Source organism: Nanorana parkeri, unplaced genomic scaffold, assembly GCF_000935625.1.
Source record: "Nanorana parkeri isolate BGI_ZX_2015 unplaced genomic scaffold, ASM93562v1 scaffold270, whole genome shotgun sequence".
Taxonomy (NCBI): Eukaryota; Metazoa; Chordata; class Amphibia; order Anura; family Dicroglossidae; genus Nanorana; species Nanorana parkeri.
In genome coordinates this window covers 299,886-319,563 of record NW_017306538.1, presented here as the reverse complement: position 1 = coordinate 319,563, position 19,678 = coordinate 299,886, and the positions used below count along the sequence as shown (strand labels likewise).

Sequence of the window (19,678 nt, the reverse complement as noted above, 5' to 3'; positions counted from 1 at the left end):
TGGGGGGGGGGGGGCTGGTTTGGATGATTTCATCACCCCTGGACTTCCTGCTTCTGTGGGGAGAGAGATTTGTGAAGATAGGAACCACGATGGCTGAAGTGGACAGCTAATTCTTTGTAGAACTTGTGGAAGCTTGCCCAGAGCTGTATGATCCGAGGTATGGGCAATATAAGACAAGTGCAAAACAGAAAAACAGAGTCTGAGGCGCAACTGCCCTTGGGGTTGGACAGATGAGAATAGGGGGAAATTTCGTGGACTAGGGCATGCAGGGTTAATGCTGCCCCAGAAGCAATTACGTTAATATTTTTCCTCCGTGATGTATAAAGTATCGGGGGTGGAGGGAGAAACAAAAGACAAAAAGGTGCACATGAAATGGAAGCAAGTTGAGCGGTGTGTGGTGCGTATATCAACTCACCGTGAGGTTCTTGAGGAAGTGTAGTCATCGACGACGGGATTCGTGTTGGAGGCAATGTCCGGCGGTCTCCTCTGGGACTGGGTGCAGGGTCTTCAGTTGCAGAGTCGAGGTGCGATTCCGTCGGGTGTCTGTGTGTGGGACGTGCTGCTGGGCTGAGTTGCAATGGCTCGGGTGTGAGTCCGTCCTTCACGCTGGTGGCGGCGGAGCTGAAGCGTCTGGTCTGCTGGTGGATGGGGGACGTCGATCACGTCCTGTGTTTGAAGAGGGCGGGTTCACTGGCAGGTGGAGGACGCCGATCGCGTCCTGTGTTTGGGAGAGAGAGAGCTTGCGGTGCGGGCAGTGGCTCTCTGTACGAGGTTGAATGGGTGACGAAGTGCGCAGGCGCCGCCGAGCAACGACGGCGGTCGAGGTGGTCCAAAAATTGATAGGACGCTTGTGGTAGTCTTGGCAACGCATTTCGAAGATCACATTGGCTCGTGATTGACCCCTTGTGGGTGTTTTGAATATGACATGAAGAAAAAAAGTACAGACAGGAGAGGCATTGCTGCCCAGGCTGTCCCTGGCTATGATCATTTGAGCAGCTCTGAAAAGAACAACTGTGGTAAGTTCATGCCTCTTACGTGCAAGCATTGTGCTGCTCTTTTCCTGGCTATCTGTAGGTCTTGCAGAGGTCCCCCAGCAAGACCTAGAATTGAATGCATAAAAAACGCGGCAAAACGCAACACAGTGCGTTCCAGATCTGGTCCAGAAAATGGTATGAATCGGCCCTAACAGTCCAGTGGTCCAAGTATCACAAAAAACTAGCACCCATCTGTTACTGTAAAGTTCACAATTATATTTGGGATTATTCAAATTGCCTTCATTATTTGCATTACTTTTAATTAATAAAAACTCAAAAGGTAAAGGAAATATTCCCATAAACAAACAGTTCTGATGTTGTGCAGACAGACCTTAATGTTCCTGGAAATATCTGAACTTGCCCTCTAAGCCCTTTTTTGAGCCTAAGGGAGGACCCTGCGTCCTAAACTCAGACCGTACACAGGAATTTAGCCTCATGCCAGGTTCAGATTAAGCCCCGCCCATGTCTTTTTAACCGTAGGTATTTCTATGACAATCAAATTATTCAACTGAGGGGGTGGCGCCTAATCCCAATTTATGAAGGATGTATACAGCTTGGGCTAAGGGTTCAGGGTCCTCTCCAGACACAAAGTAACTGGAAGACAACTGCAGGTTTTTGTAGGTACACCAAGCTGCCCGTACTTCACTGGGCATGTCAATTTATGCAATTTGGTGGATGGGTTCACATCTTGCACATGCTGAACGCCCATCACTTACCTAGAATTATAAGCAACTACACTGCCTGGCCAAAAAAGAAAAAGTCACACGTGCTAATATTTAGTTGGACCGCCTTTAGCTTTGATTACTGCACGCATTTGCCATGATATCGTTTTGATAAGCTTATGCAATGTCACAATATTTATTTATGCCCAGAGTGATATTCATTTTTCACCAAGATCTTGTAGTGATGATGGGAGAGTCGGACCACTGTGTAAAGTCTTCTCCAGCACATCCCAAAGATTCTCAATGGGGTTAAGGTCTGGACTGTGGTGGCCAATCCGTATCTTAAAATGATGTCTCATGCTCCCTGAACCACTCTTTCACAATTTGAGTTGATGAATCCTGGCATTGTCATCTTGCAATATTCCCAATGTGTCATCAGAGAAGAGAAAATCCATTGATGGAAAAACCTGCCCATTCAGTATATTCAGGTCGGCAGCTTACCTTATTTTTAGGGGACATAACAATGCTGAACCTAGTCTAATTATCCAATGGAAGATTCTGACCTATTTGCTTAGCTAAATCCAGGTGGTGACTTTTGTTTTGGCCAAGCAGTATATAATTATTCACCATCAGCAATTAAATTCAACACACAAACATTAATAAATATTGCTGAGTATCTGAAAATTTTGGTTTTCTGCACAAAGGTTTCAGGTTTTTACTAAGCACATCAACAAACATGTAAATTTGACCATAGATGCCCAAATGTTTGTATGGGACTTGATATATTTTATATATACAGTATATACAGCACACATGCGCTGTTCCTACCTTGGTGAGCGGGCCTCTGCCATCCACATCAAATCCATATTACATGCCAGCAATGGAATATGAGGGTAACTGGTGGATCTATGGGGGTTTGCAGGATAACCCCCCGTCAGCAAAACATCAATAATGATCTGAAGATTTGTTTCCCATCGAATTGGTTCCCCAAACAGGATCACAGCTGCAAATACAAACAGCACCATCATCTTATAGCACCTGATTACAACAGTAACTTTACCATGGCTTTCACTATAGGGGCCGAGCTTACTTCATAATACCACTACTGCTTACCACCAGTTATGTGCCTTGCACTGCACTTTATGACTGTATTAGGGCTGTTTACACTAGCCCATCCGCTCAAACGCTCCATTTTAGCAGTTGGTCTAGTGCAGTGATGGCAAACCTTTTTGAGCCCGAGTGCCCAAACTGGATCACTAAACCAACTTATGCGTCTCAAAGTGCTAACCCTGCAGTTAGACCCGAATACTAATGATTTATTTCAGAAAACACTTTATACGACTGTCTGAACTAATTATGTGCTTAAATCTTAGAAGAAAAATACAATACAAGGAGGTTTTACCTACACTACAGAGTGACATGTACTTTTGTACTGTGCTAATGAGTGAAGTGTTCCATTGCAGTGTGCTACTAAGGTGCATGTCATGCAGCACAATGCAAGATAACAGTCTTTCTACACCTTGGAGTCGGTGATGGAGCACCAGGGTCCAGTACAACTGTGACCGCTGTGACCCTGGTAGCTCTGCCACTGACTCCAACTTGTAAAGGAACTAATCTCAGCAATATATTATACAGCAATGCAGAATACCGTCAACTGTAGAAGAACTACAAATCCCAACAATACATTACACAGCAATGCAGAATACCACAAACCATAGAGGACTACAAATCCCAGCAATACAATATACAGCAATGCAGAATACCACCAACTATAGAAGACTATACATCCCAGTAATGCACTATACAGCAATGCAGAATACCACAAACTAGAGATCCAGGGGGGTTGTTTGGCTCTCAGGGGGGGAGGGGGAAGGCTGTGCGGCTCCCACAGTGGATCGGAACGTCCCAGATCGCCTCTGTAGTCAGTATGCGATCCGGGCAGGTCACAATCGGGCAGCGACCTCTAAACAGGCATATTAGACAGCTGATCGCAGGGGTCGCTTGGGGTCCTAGCGAGGAGGAAGCAGCCGTCTAATGCGCCTGTTTAGAGGCCGCCGCTGCCTGATTGCGACCAGCCCGGATCGCGATCCGCGGCGGTCGGATCTATTTGCATTGGGGGTCCCTGAACCTGGGCTCCCGTGCCAGCAGAGAGGGCCCCGTGTGCCACCACTGGTCTAGTGCATTGTGGCAGCTCGTTTATCACACGGTATATCACACTGCCGGAGCGGTCACTGTTTAATTTTTTTAACTTTATCCCTGCACAGCCGATGATCTGCTGCGGCATGCAGTGCGCTGCAATAAAATGCAGTACGTTTGCATTTTATCCCAGCGCAGCGCCCATCAAGCTAGCGTTGTAGTGTGAATGGGACACATAAAATGTTTGTTTTTCCACAACAGCTGGAGGGCCAGCGTTGCCCACCCCTGCTTTAACCTTCTAAAAAATACGGCCGGCCGGGAGCTTCTTAGATTTGAGCGGGCGTATTTCAACGTCCGTCAGCCACGCCCACCCAGAGCGGCAACCTGCTCAAATTTAAAAACAGGCAGCGATGCCTGTTTACATACAAGCGATCCGCAGGCTATAGATCCGGCAGATTGCTTGTATAAGGTGCCGGTGTGTGCGGCCCCCCTCCCGCTGTCCCGGGCTCAGCTGTGTCCAATGCGAGCCCAGGACTAGCATGGTGACAGGGGATCAGAGGGAGATCGGTACACAAGCTCCCTCCGATCCCCTCTCTGCTGTCAGAATGCGGACGTGATGTATATTACATCACTTCCGCATTTTGCTGTCACTCTCCAGCTTCAGAAGCTGGAGAGAAGCTGATGAAGCAGGTCTCTGCTTCATCAGCTTCTTAGGGGGTCACCAGGTGACATTAGGGGTCTTGGAGACCCCTGATGTCTCCATAAAGAGGACCTGTCCCATCTCTTTGCTATCACATAGGGGGGTTTCGTAGCCCCCTATGTGATAACAATAAAGTTAAGAAGTTAAGTGAAAAAAAAATAGGAAAAAAAAACAAGATTTTTTAAAAAGTCCCCACCCATACATACATGCGTTGGGTGCGGATACGTGCGAAAACGACTATTGCGCCCATTACGCCACACATATTCCAGATTGCCGCAAACGTCGGAGTGTGAAAATTTTAGGGCCGTTAATTACGGATAACACTAAACTGATGAGCGGTAAAAGCTGTTAAAGCGTCGCCTATGGTCAATTCTGGGTATGGTAGTTTTTTGCGATTTCGCACGCGCAATTTTAAAACTTGACATGTTTGGTGTCTTTTTACCTGACGTGACCCAGTCTTTTATATTTTAGCAAAAAATTGGGTAATAATATTTGTTTCCTAACATAATGTAAAAAGAAAAACTTTTTTTTTCTTCCAGATTTTCAGTAATTTTTCCTTAATATAGTAAAAAGTAAAAAAAAAACCCAGTGGTGATTAAATACCACCAAAAGAAAGCTCTATCTGTAGGGTACTGTAGTGAACATTAGCAGAGCAATATTTACCATCTATCTTTGGCAGATCCACAGCTGTAGATGGCTGTAAAATAAAATAGAAAAAAAATGACAAAACAACAGTTAAGACATTTGAATGTATTTGTATTTAAAGTGCACCTATAGCCATTGTGTTCCAGTTTTGGATGGAGTGGGGAAGGATTACTGTCAGGTTTTACTGCTGCCTGTGAGAGAGATTTTCCCTCACTTTCTGTTCTGCTGACACAGATTACCACTCCCAAACTAGAAACAAAACTGGCTATAGATACACTTTAACTAAAAGGTTTAAAGTGACATTAAACCCTCAGATTTGTTAACATAAAACAATACTGTAATGTGTGCCTTACTGTAATCCATGGTTGTTTCCCTTCTCTTTGCTGCTCTTCCTTTTAAATCTGTATTTGTTCTCATGCTGGGCAGAACTTCTGTTTTGCAGCAGACTGCCTTGTCTCTGAAATGGATACATGGTGTCTGTGTGTAGGTTTGCAACCTGAGCCAGCACTACAGGAAGAGGCACTCAGCTGCAAAGGGAAGTTCTCCCCAAGCATGAAAAGACATGAGGATTTAAAAGGAAGAGCAGCAAAGAGAAGGGAAACTACCATGGATTACAGTAAGGCACACATTACAGTATTGGTTTATGTTAAAAAATCAGAGGGTTTAATGTCACTTTAAGGGCTTTGCTACACGAGAGATTTCTCAATCCAAGAGAGTCACCAAAGCTGTCCCATAACAGCTCACAGGCACTGCTGCAAGTCAGACATCTCAACTCTCCCTGATGTTCCGGGAGTCTCCCGTCATTAGATAGCGACTCCCGGACACCCGGGAGAGAAACATTTTCTACCCGAAACGGTTTACCCTGCTCAGAGTAAACCTTTCCGTGCTCTCTGTTTTTTTTTTCTGACATCGGAGCCGCCGGCCGCTGTCAGTCATAAAAAAAAACCCTGACATAGGAACTAATAGCTAGATAGCTATTGGCTATTTCAGTTTGCAATAGCCAATAGCAGAATACCTATTGCACCCGCCCACTGCTGCTGTCAATCAGCAGAGGTGGACCCAAAGTTCTCCATCAGGTCCACCTCTGCTGACTGACAGCAGCAGAGGGCGGGTGCAATAGCCAGCTTGCTATTGGCTATTGCAAACTGAACGTCCCCTAGCCTACATTCACACCAGGGCGACAGCGTCTCGCTGGCTTTTTCTGTTCATATGCCATAGCGTTTTTTTAAGCTTGTTTTCCATTGTCCAATGAAAAGCAGTCTCAGCTGCAAAAACGCCCTTTAAAAACACGCAGATATGCGCAAAAACCCGCTCATCAACGCATTTCCATTGAAGTCTATGGAGCAAAACGAGCTGATCAGCTCCACAAAAAAAGCTCAGGGACTACTTCAAGCCACAGGCGTATTATGAAGCGCGATTAAGTGCGTTTGCATGAAGGGGATTCATAGGAATATGTGGTATTTTGTTTTGCGCGCTTCAGCTAGGAAAAAGACGCGGGATGAAACGCCCTGGTGTGAACGGGGCCTTAATCTTTAATGTCGCTGTCTGCACACGTTACAAAGCAGGGGCACTATTATCAACTACTTTTTAAATCTGAGCTGCTTCTAGAGCTAAAGTAAAGGTCATTGATTGGGATAATTGAAGTTGTTTGCAGATCTGGCCCTCTAGCTGGTGCTATCAGCGTGTCACGGTGACACAGGACTGAACACGGCATTGTAAATGAACAAATACATAGGTCACCGTGCCCAAAGACTCCCGATGAAGCTTGCATATCAAAAATAGCATAGAAATTATCTAGCATTTCATGTGTTGGTTTTGTAAGCAATTTACTACAGTGAGTGAGCATTGTCTTATCTATGAATGAGCATATGGTCAACAAGACTGCAAAACACTTCCACCTCTTCTCCATAACATAGGGGAAGGAGATCTGTAGTCTTCAGGTTGCTGGGAACAATGTAACTGATAACACTGCAGTCAAAGCAGAGAGCACAGGAAGGTAACAGCTATTATGACAATTATTTGCACCTATCGAACAGATATTAATGCTTTACACACCGAAAGGGAGCAAATAAAGAAACGTTAATTTGTTGGAGTTTACATACACTTCATACTTTCCTGTAGATTACAAGCTGCTAGAATTTCTGAAAGGCTGAACCTGTGTCATTTTCCAACAAAGTAAACTACAGAAATATTGTTAAAATGATTCAATACTCACCAAAATTGTAGGTCTTCGTCTGTGGTCCACCATATCCAGGAATGGATAAGACTCGCACACAGAGTCCACAGTGATAGGATTAGAAAATCCTAAACTGATTTCTTGGTTAAGGAAAACTAATATAGGACAATATAAATAGAATAATTGCATTTCAGTTTTTGCTTCTAAATTTGAATATGAAATGACTGTTACAACCGCTCACGTGTCCAAGTTACAACAAAAAAGAGAAGGAAATACTGACTGTAGTTCTTTATATATACAGTTAAAACTCGAATAATTAGAATATCGTGCAAAGTTCATTTATTTCACTAATGCAACTTAAAAGGTGAAACTAATATATGAGATAGACTCATTACATGCAAAGCAAGATAGTTCAAGCCGTGATTTGTCATAATTGTGATGATTATGGCTTACAGCTCATGAAAACCCCAAGAACCCCAAATCCACAACCTCAAAAAAGTAGATTATTACATGCAATCAATAAAACAAGGATTGTACATAGAACAATATCGGACCTCTGAAAAGTACAAGCATGCATATGTACTCAGTACTTGGTTTGGGCCCCTTTTGCAGCACTTACTGCAATTACTTTTGCACGATATTCTAATTATTCGAGTTTCACCTATATATATATATAGAGAGAGAGAGAGAGAGAGATAGATAGAGAGAAGAGAGAGAGAAGAGAGACAGGAGAGAGAGAGAGAGTAAAACAAGGATTGTACATAGAACAATATCGGACCTCTGAAAAGTACAAGCATGCATATGTACTCAGTACTTGGTTTGGGCCCCTTTTGCAGCACTTACTGCAATTACTTTTGCACGATATTCTAATTATTCGAGTTTCACCTATATATATATATAGAGAGAGAGAGAGAGAGAGATAGATAGAGAGAAGAGAGAGAGAAGAGAGACAGGAGAGAGAGAGAGAGAGAGAGAGAAGAGAGACAGGAGAGAGAGAGAAGAGAGACAGGAGAGAGGGAGAAGAGAGACAGGAGAGAAGAGAGAGAGAGAAGAGAGAGTCATACCACCAAGATGTATCCCCAGACATTGCCTTTTATACGGTGGTAATGCTTAGTCCAGATGCAATATACCCTCTTCTGTGCTCTCCTGCAACCCACGCCAACCCACATGCCAACCCACAGTGCGCTGATGCATTCTGCCATAGTCACTTAAATATTACTTACTAATAGAAACCTCTGTGTGCCACTATGAAGAGTCTAATGTACATTGGAGAAAATGTTTTTTATTTTTTTTCTTTAACAAAGAATATTGCAATATTATTTGCCTGTTCACACGACGTCCGTTTTGTTTTATTAATGACATCGGGGAGGGAGTAAATAGCCATGTTTCCGTGTTTGCAGACGATACAAAAATAGGGAGGGTACTAGAAACGGATCGTGACAATATAACATTGCAGGAGGACCTGGATAAAATAGGGGAGTGGGCAATACTATGGCAGATGAGGTTTAATGTCCATAAATGCAGAGTGATGTACTTTGGACATAAAAATAAACAAATGGGCTATACAATCATGGGTATGCCGCTAGGGAAGTCAGAAATAGAAAAAGATTGGGGGGTCATTGTAGACCACAAACTGAAAGGTAGCTTGCAGTGCCAAGCTGCGGTAAACAAAGCTAGCAGGGTCTTGTCCTGTATTAAGAAGGGGATGTATTGCAGGGACAAGTCTATAATTGTGCCTCTATATAGATCTTTGGTTCGGCCACATCTGGAGTACGCGGTCCAGTTTTGGTCCCCGGTACTGAGAAGGGATGTCCTTGAACTGGAGAAAGTCCAGCGGAGGGCAACAAAACTAATTAGGGGAATGGAGGACCAGAGCTATGAGACAAGGCTTCTGACCTCAAAAACATGTTTACGCTGGAATTAAGGAGATTAAAGGGGGATATGATTTTCATGTACAAGATGTTCAATGGTGACAGCAACATTGGCAACAAACTGTTTGCTGGTTACGGTTTGTATTTTACAACTGAAATTGCTCCTTAAAACAAACAAACTGAACTTTGCTCTGTTATTGTGAAGGTGTTTTTACCAGAAGAGAACTCTTTGACTGGAATTTTCAATGTTAATATTTACTAGGTCTAGCACTTCCCTCATGTGTTTATATCCTGAATTTATATCCAGATTTATTGCTTGAAGCATATACCAACATTATCTGCGTGACAGGGTTTAGTTTATTCGTCACTATGTGTTCAATTATTTACGAATGTTTTAAATCTTGAACTTTCCTCTGGAAAGTTAACAGTCTTATACCTCTATTTACAAACACAACAAGGCACCTTTTACTAGGGCACATACCCAATGCAAGTCTATGGGCAGCTGGATTTTTTTTTTAAGTGAATATATGTAACAACCTTAGAAATTAAGATAAAGCTCAATGAGAAAGGTGAGCAGAGTTGATAGGTAACAATGCCATAGAAAGGATACTATTTTGCTATATCTAGAACTGGGCCTTGTCCAGATACCAAGACACACTTATTGTGAAACTGTTTGAAGATACGCAGTGGACTGTGTGACATCATCACTTGGTCCTGTGAGATCTGGCAGAATTAAAGAAGAAACAAAAATGTTATCATATTGTAATACATTAAAGGAGAACTATGGGGTTAGGGCTTTTCCCCATAGTTCTCCTTAGGGTAACAGGAGGACACAAACTAGCGTCCTCCCGTCACCCTAAGCTCAGTATACCGCAAGCTACAGCTCGCGGTATACTGAGATGCCGCAGCTGAAGCGGATCCCGACAATTATGTCTGGATCCGCCCAGCTGCGTGAGTGACAGCTGGCTCTGCCTATCTAGAGGCAGAGCCAGCTGTACCCGCCCCCTCCCCCGTCCGTTCCACCAGTTAGCACTGGAGGATCAGAGCGGGGAGGGGGGAATCCAGCCCCTCACCTGTCACGGCAGAGAGCTGTGACAGGATGGAGAAATGAGCAAACGCCGGTAAATGTTCGCTCACCTCCCGATCTACTGAGCCGACCTGTGACAGTCTCATTGTCACAGGTCGGCTAGAACTATGAGGTGAGTGAAAAGCACTCATTTCATAGTTCTCCTTTAATTCACAGTATGCAGGTTTCAATGTCAAAGCAACCAGAGTTCCCTCCTGATTACATATATGGTCACAAACCTAAGGAAAATTAGGATACTTCTATTCACCATAAAATCCTTTACTCTGCATTCATTGAAGGACACAGCCCGATCACAAGATCTTGACTGATGGGTTAATATATAAGGATATAAACCCATCAATCAATATCTTATAATTCGACTGTCTTCTTCAAAATCCTTTAACGAACCCAAGAGACATTTCTAACCACAGATGCTCCAGTGACTATAAACATCTCTGTACAATGGGAAAGTCTGCTCGTATGTAGTCAAAGTGACAGGACTGCTGGTCATGCAATAAGGCTTAAAGGATGGTGACTAGTATCAATGTGCTGTTAAATCACCAAGTATACCCATTTAACAGCTTCTACTACATAGGAGAGCAGTGAGCTCCTCCAGGCCTGGAGGAAAGGATATTCTGTATATAAGGTTGGTACAAAGTACATGCATTTCCTTTGCTTTAAATTATGAAGGCTCTAGAGTATTTTGGAAGGACGATATTCGGTCCCATTGCTAATCCAATCCACTTGCAGACAAGCTCTACACCTTTTTAATATATCCGCGGATGGATATGGTGGAGTGACTGGAGGTTGCAATTGCTGACTTCCTTCTAAAAACGTTCCTTCAAAAAATGTTAGTTGCCTTCCAAGCCAGTCTTTAATACATTCTGAGCTATTAAACAAGCATGCCGCAAATGAAGTCAGAGAGAAGTCAAAACTACATTTACAAGACTGAGCTAAATCAGTAACTCAGAATTGAAGCAACTAGGATAGCATGACAGCCAGACAGCTAGCATTTTCAGAAGGTGATAGGTGATATCAACAATGGCATCCTTTATGTGTCTCTAAGCAATGATTCCTTTAAATAGGACAAATGCATTGCAGTTTTCACCACAGGAAGATTCAAGTACAATGTCTACCTCCCCCATTCACATGAATAGAATACAGTACACAAGCTTTTTATTATACAGATCAGGACCAGACCCTTTTTCAAAAAAATAGAAAAACTCAGTCTAAATGCTCCCATAGACTGCTAGAATGTAACTCAATTCATGCTGAACTGACTGCAATTTGAGTCATGGTTGGTTGAGCACCACTTGGCTTGACAAAAGTCAATTAAAAAAAAAAAAAAAAAAATCGACTGAGCTGGATAGAAACTTGTCACACGGTGACTGCATCCTATCAGGCTAGGTTCCTTACATCTACGCAGTTTATTTTCTCTCTGTCTCTTGCCAGCTGAACAGCTGAAATTAGAGCCTTCCCTCTGCATAAATATCTTATCTAGGCAAGAAAAAGGAATCTCATTGCATCACCAACGCTCTGCCTTTTCCCTATATCATGACAAACACAATTGTTTTTTTTTAAAGAATGGAGTCGGGTAATAAAAACCAGACAATTCGTAGTGGTGTTTTAGACTGACTACACATATCACATTATTTACACTAGTTTGGAGTGTATAGTGTGAAAGTATACAGCTTTGCACTATTGTCTTGCAGCACAGGAATGCTGGATTCTGTCTCCCTGCCCCACACTTAGGGCACTATCTGCATGAAGTTTTACATCTTCTACCAGTAATAGGTTATCTACAGGTGTTGTAAATCCAGACATTTGCGCAACATAAAAATTTGCAACTACCACCATTTTATTATATAGGGTCTTGGCATTCAGAAAATATATAATGTTGGGGGGTTTTAAGTAATTTTCAGGCCTAAAATGTGGAATATAACATGGGTACAAAAAATGAAAAAAAGGCCTCAGTCATGAAGGGGTTAAAAGAGAACTATGGGGTAAGTGTTTTTCATAGTTCTGCTAAGGGTCAGGGGAGGCTACAAACTAGCGTCCTCCCGTGACCCAAAGCTTAGTATACCGCGAGTTACAGCTCGCGGTATACTGACACCGCCGCAGCCGGGACAGATCCCGACATTACTGTCGAGATCCACCCAGCTGCGTGATTGACAGCTGGCTCTGCCTATCTAGAGGCAGAGCCAGCTGTACCCGCCCCCTCCTCTGTCCGGTCCGCCAGTCAGCGCTGAACGATCAGAGCGGGGAGGGGGGGAAAACCCTGCAGGGAGCTCTGAGTGACAGTCACGGCTCTCTGCAGGGACAGAATCGAGAAGCGAGCGACGGTATGCGTTCGCTCACTTCCCGATCTATTGAGCCGACCTGTGACGGTTTTGTCACACATCGGCTCGAGCTAAGAGGTTGAGTGAAAATCACTCACCTCATAGTTCTCCTTTAATTGTTTTATACCAAAAATGAGTCCAAAAACCTAGAGCACTCTGTCTATGCTCCTCGTTATTTTGAATGGCTGCGAAAAAATACATAAATGAGTCAAATAAATCGTGCAACTATAGTCATGAAGTTTACAATACTCATATACTGTAGAATTTGCCTATGCCCTCTTATTTGCATCCTTGAACCACTGGTTGTGGAGAGCTAAAAAAAAAAAAGGAGTTGCTACTTCTTTTCATAGTGTGGCATGGGCTAGTTCAATCCAGTCATTACCTACAAGTATTCTATAAAAAAAACCTCTCATGTTCTAAAACAAAATACACCTTTCAGGCTACTTTTTATGTTCCTCTGCCATGTAAGACTATTCTTGTATGAATGTCTTAATTCTTGGCTAACAGATCCACTCACAAAATACAGGGATCCTAGTGCATATACAGGTATTTCAGCTGGAAACCATGCCTGAAAATAATATTTGTTGTGACAAAGGAAAAAAAAAAAAAAAATAGAAGAAGAACCACAATGTGCCTCACAATCAGAGAAAATTAAATTATTGGAATCTTATAATGCATAGAATGTATACAAGATGGAAGGGCATTAGAGTGTAGATATACTCACTGGCACTCCTAGTATATTGGATAGTTGGTCAGCTTTGGTCTGGCGAAGGCAGTTTCCAGCATTTGTGACAAACACGACTGGCATCAAGAATTGGCCATGGCTATTTACTAGTTTCTGGAAGGCACTTCTTGCGGCAGGGATCGGGGTTTTCCCTCTGACAAGGACTCCATCTATGTCAAACAAGAGCCCAAATGTCGGCTGGAAGAAACAAAGTATTTTGAATTAATCTCAATGGGCAATACAATAATACACACCTTTTTTGTTTACATAGGTCCACAATAAAAGGATAAACAATCCTCTTTAGAAAAAAGAGGACTTTGTGAAAGTAAGAGAATCTGCGAATTTACTGCCAGGCCTGTACATTATTATTCAGTCTTAGGGGGGCTCTTGGCAATATTAATGATTTAATAAACCTATATTGCAAGCTAGACATTGAGATACATAAACATGTAAACAAATGACACACATGTACACTATTTTTAAGCGGGTAACTCCTTCCAGACTGTGAACAAATCCCCAGTGCATAAACATGTAAAAAATGACATACATGTACACTATTTGTAAGCAGGTAACTCCTTCCAGACAGAATGAACAAATCCCCAGTGCTATTCTGTACAGATAGCTGCAGCTGAAATTGAAATTTGCAGAGCTGTTTCTGTTATTGGTGGCTCATGCTCCAGGACTTTTGCATGATAGCATCTCTACTAGACTGACTTGCTCCTGAATTCTGCAGAAGTTCATTCATACCTCAAACCAGGGCGGACAAATTAATATGGGATTCAGGAGCAGTCCGTCTAATCTGGGAGCCACTTCTATGAACAACTAGATAAAACCTCAAGTTATGCTCCAGCTGTACATTGGCTATCTGGCTCCAGGGATCTGTCTAGCCCTTACAGGAAAATGAATCCAGATCTTTGACCCAGTCTTTTCTTTTATTACCTAGGTCAATAAATCTATGTCTGTGTGCATTCATTGGCTATAAATTTAGTATCAATCCTTGAACACTGCTGTATCTTTAACTTTAAAGAAAACATAGGAATAGAAGTCCAAGTGCGATTTTCTGGCTATAAGAGTAGCCGCAAATGTGCAAGTTTTTGTGCCGCGCGGAGAACCACACTGATTTTCCAACTGCTATGTGTGAATGGAACCTTAGAGAGCTCCCTCCAGCATGTTTCCTCCTTCGCTGCCACAGCATGTCCCTCAGCATCCTCACATCCTATGCAGTGTGACTTAAGGATCCTTAGACTGCTGGAGCTGATGGGGAGCAAGGCTGAAAGGACCAGACTAAGAGCCAAGTATAACACAAGATGCATTGCTGCACTCCTTACCGGAATTGATGACCCGCAAGATGCAGGTGGGTGCTTGTAGTGACCACGGATGTTGCCGTGATAGACATGTAGTTTTCAAAGGATGTCACCAGCTCACTAAAATCTTTGCCATGCAAATGCAAGCAATTTCGGGACCACATCAAGCTCAGAATGACGTTCATCAGCCCGCTCAGTTCATCATTCTGAACCTGATGAAGGGGACCCTGTGCAGGCCCCAAAAGCGCTTGCATTTGAATGGCAATTGTTATTCAGTAAATGGACTTTTGCTGATTACACAAAGATTATAGTGTGCTGGTGACATCCTTTGAAAACTACAGTCTAAGAGCCAGCCGGGTCCGAGGATCAGGTAAGTATAAGGCCCCTTGTCAGATTTCCAACCCTCTGCTTGCGGATGAAAAATGAACAACAATGCATCTCTATGGCCCCTTTCACACAAGTGTCATCAGTTTACATCAGTTGTCAGTTCAGTTTACATCTGTTTTGGAATTTTTGTTATTATAGTATGGTAAATTCTCATGATTTTCTGCTTTTCCCCAGTATGCATTGCGACATCATTCCCAAAAAATGGACATAACCTGAACTGATGTAAACTGATCATCAGGTTAAACAGTCCCGGTCAGTCAAAACGGAGAGCTGATAAGTCTCAAATTGCGAACTTCAACTGACATTGATGTTTCCTGATGTAAACTGATGGTCATCAGTTGTCATCTGCACTACCTATAGCCCCTTTCACATGGGCTGATAAGGAGAGGATCCGTGCAGAGATCCTCTCCTGATCACAGTGGTATGGATCGGATGTCACCACTGTGTCTTGCAATGGAGGAAAAAAAATTAAACATGCTGGACACCATGTGTGTCTATAGGGAATCTGATGTGAACAGACATGTATCCGTTCACATGAGATTACCCCCGATCTGGCACGATCTTGTCCATGAAAATGGAACACTGCTCCATCTGTTTTGCCGAACCCGACTTGAGCCGGGGGTAACCCAAACAGACACTCGACCGTTTACAAACGCCTGCCCATAGACTTGCATTGAGCATCCAATCAGGTCCATCTGAAAAACTGACAGAGGGACCCTATCGGACCGCCCCTGTGAAAGGGGCCGGAGATGCATTGTTGACCATTTTTCATCTGCAAATAGAGGGTTGGAAACCTGACAACCTGAAAGCTCATGTGAAAGGGGCCTGTTACTTTTGTTCCTAGATGATAAAAAGCACTTAACCTCCTTTCAGTGCAGGGGTAGGCCCACTGCAAGGGTTAAGGTTTGATTTGCCCAGGGTTGTTTTTTAAAATCAAGCTCGACAAAGAACCAGTTACTCAATCTACACGGTGTGCTGGCACACAGAGATTCAGTTTTATACCTCTCAGAAAGCAGATCAGCATGCATTTAACCTCCTGTCCTTCACAGCACCAGCTTCAGCCTCTTTTCAGAGATCTTCAATTGATCATTTCTAAGCAAATCTTTAATCTCCAGCTAGGATCACTTCCAAGACTCACATTTTGATGGAAATGAAACATCCGCTGTCTACAGATGGGTAGCAGAGCGCAGAGTCAAGATGTCTATACAAGTACCCTTCAAGTGTACACATCACCAGAAATACTAATGATCGGATTGGAAGCATTATCCCATAGCCTAATGTGCTCCATGAAAGAGCACCTGTACCTCAAAAAAATTCAAACATTTTGGTCAAAGCTTCTAACAAAAATGATATACTACCTAATTGGGTTGGTTTACTAGGACAAGAGACTGTTCACTAAGCTAAGTAATGGCCCATTTACATATATAAAAAAAAATTAAAAAAAATTGCAGTAAGCACTGCATAGAGTAACATTGCAGCCCATTCCTTTTTAAACTCAGCAAACCAAAACAAAAGAAAATATGTGCATTGCGGCACGGCATGATTGGGCTTTGAATGTTCACTTCATTCAGTAGAGAATGTTAAGCTCCGCTCATGTTTTAAGAAGATCCAATCGTGCAAGGAAATCATTTTTGCTTACAAGTGATGGATGATTGAAGTGAACACAGCGTCACCTCATTCCCCAAGCTGAGCATGCATTTAATTATTATCTACCTCTTCAGTTACTCAACACCATTGTCTTCTTGTGATATTGTGGATGCGGTAATCAGCCGATATTCCAAGTACCTAAAAAGAACAGTGCGTGTCTAACTATTAATTATATGACTCCATCAGGTCAAGAGCGTGCAAAACTATTATGCAAAAGTGAACAAGCTCAATACACGCAATATTTCGTTAGACTACAGGAGAAGATCGTGACAGGAGAAGGGCTAAGCTATATATTCTACTAATTACAAAGCCTTCCAAGGCCACAATTAATGATAGGTTTTGTAAAGAACTAGCACAGAAGCAGAAAAATGGACTGGGGTAAACACAACACATTCCAGCTTTCCTATACTGTGAATGCATCTTCACTCATGTTCATTCATGTTGCAAAAGCATAATGAACCTTTCGTACTATCATTACGCAGACAGACACACATCAATAAAGTGCATCTACGGCCAAAGGTAAGGTTTAACAAACCTGTCAGGTTTACTTTGCGGTGTGGGCCCCCACTAAAGAGGAATTGCCATTTTTTTTGTCCTCATGACTCTCATCACCAGGACAGAGTGTGAGAGAAATTCACATTTTTGAGTCGTCCTCAAACAGCAAAGTTTTTTTTTTCTTTTAGCATGTAATTCTCTTTAAAGTTTTCAAAGAGAACAAACAATATCTCATAATAATAGCTGAATTTCAAGTTCAGAAGAAAAAATAAAGAACAGGTGCATATCTTTGTCACAAGGTTCATATCTTAAAGGAGAACTATGGGGTCAGTGTTTTTCCCCATAGTTCTCCTTAGGGTAACGGGAGGACACAAACTAGCGTCCTCCCGTTACCCTAAGCTTAGTAATGAGACACCGGAGCGGATCCCGACATGGACGTCGACATCCGCCCAGCTGCGTGAGTGACAGCTGACTCTGCCTATCTAGAGGCAGAGCCAGCTGTACCCGCCCCCTCCTCCGTCCGTTCCGCCAGTCAGCGCTGGCAGATCGGAGCGGGGAGAGGGGAATCCAGCTCCTCCCCCTGTCACGGCAGAGAGCCGTGACAGGATCGAGAGGTGAGCGAACCCGGTATGTGTTCGCTCACCTCCCGATTTACTGAGCCGACCTGTGACAGTCTCATTGTCACAGGTCGGCTAGAACTATGAGGTGAGTGGAAATCACTCATCTCATAGTTCTCCTTTAAACACAATAATGTACACAAGAGTACAGTCTACTACTCTATAATAAAACAGAACTCGTGAGAACCCGTCAATTCGAAGAGACAAAACAGAACAAAGGTGAATCGAAGTGAGGTGGTAATGTACAGGAAGATGTCCTGGACAAGGTCAGATGGGTAATGAATAAGGAGAGAGGTGAATGGTCGCTAAATGGAGAGTGTGGATGGGGCAATGATCAGAATCGATGTGACAAGGGTGGGACAAGAATAAGGAAGTCATATCTGCTAGGACAGGAAAGGATGTTTCCCGAGCATGGGCTTTTAGATGGACATGTGGGTGTGTACTGTGGAGCTAAGGGGAAAGGTGAGTGTGAGGAAGTTTACAATACATCTAAATTTACCTAAGGTGGGAAGTTTTTTTTAAGGCATACCTGTTGTAGTGACAATTGTCTAAGAGGATTTCCCTCTCTTTCCTGTTATATCTCTAGGACAGACAATGAAGGGCAATCTTCTCAAAAGGACACTGATGTTGAAAAAAAACACAGTTGCTTTATTCTTCCCCATTCGATTTTAAAAATATTATTTGGATCGGGTTGGCTCGGCAGCCAGCTTGTGTTATTAGGTTTATTTGCCCGTATTATTACTTATCACCCCCTGCTATACTGTAATAATTGGCAGTAGGGCTGATAAACATGCAGATGTGGGGAAGGTTTGTGTTGGTTGTAGGAGATAGTTGGACACTTGCATTAATTTATAAGCCTGCACTGGAGCGGGAACTTAAATCCAATACATTGCTATGCAGGTTATACACCGTCCACTTTGTACTCTATCAGTATATTTTTGAAAATGCATTTATTATCCCAGTAGTATGTTTCACTGTAAATAAAGGGCACTTGAAAAAACTTTATTTCAGTTTAAGGAGGTAACCAGTGGGCTGAATTATCAACTGGCTTCTTACAATTGAGAATTCAGTGTGTGGATTCACTTCAGAAGTTTGTGTTTCTGTTCCCTTTGTGAAGACCATAACGGTATGAAAAATGTCCTCAATCTATGTAGCAAATAATTCTTAGCAATCCATTGCTAGCAATTTAGGTAGAGCTACAGAGTTAGTAAAATTGTCTTTAAAATGACACTAAACTAAGCAGTTAAATGTTAAGAATGCATTCAAGCACCTTAACTATTAACAAAAATGTATCTTATTTGTGTATCACTCGGCTGTAGATCCTCAAATCATTTCTGAATTGGTGCCGACACTGTCCTTTCTTCTGACTACTTTTGTTCCCCATGGTCCGTTTGTGTGTTTTAAGGTAGTCACCGCTCCAAGCTCACTTCTGTGATGGACTACAATCTCAATACAAATTAGTAAACTAAATGTGAGATTGTAGTCTATCATGGGAGTGAGCTTGGAGCGGTGACTACCTTAAAACACACAAACGGACCATGGGGAACAAAAGTAGTCAGAAGAAAGGACAGTGTCGGCACCAATTCAGAAATGATTTGAGGATCTACAGCCGAGTGATACACAAATAAGATACATTTTTGTTAATAGTTAAGGTACCTGAACACATTTTTAAGATTTAACACCTGAGTTTAGTGTCACTTTAAGGTTCTAGCCCACAACAAGAAATATTTTGGACAAGTATTAGAATTTCATAAACTGTATAGTCCTAAATAGTGACAGCCATGGATTAGTAAAATTCAAAGAAAATGTATAGATAATCTTACGATTTTTTAACTGCCACTCATTACAACAAAACTAAATATTTGTGTGCCACCT

The 19,678-nt window shown here is 42.6% G+C and overlaps 1 protein-coding gene across 1 annotated transcript in view; it reads right to left on the bottom strand.

Moving 5' to 3' along the window:
- Positions 1 to 14,842, bottom strand: part of LOC108787574 (cat eye syndrome critical region protein 5 homolog) — a 19,644-nt gene extending 4,802 nt beyond the window's left edge. The window contains exons 1-7 of the mRNA XM_018557167.1: positions 14,682 to 14,842; positions 14,502 to 14,607; positions 13,354 to 13,551; positions 9,835 to 9,947; positions 7,393 to 7,486; positions 5,196 to 5,229; positions 2,525 to 2,699 (exon numbers count right to left, since the gene is read on the bottom strand). Coding sequence (XP_018412669.1) covers positions 2,525 to 2,699; positions 5,196 to 5,229; positions 7,393 to 7,486; positions 9,835 to 9,947; positions 13,354 to 13,551; positions 14,502 to 14,607; positions 14,682 to 14,842 — 881 coding nt within the window. The remainder of the gene's footprint in view (positions 1 to 2,524; positions 2,700 to 5,195; positions 5,230 to 7,392; positions 7,487 to 9,834; positions 9,948 to 13,353; positions 13,552 to 14,501; positions 14,608 to 14,681) is intronic.
- Between the last annotated feature and the right edge of the window lie 4,836 nt (positions 14,843 to 19,678).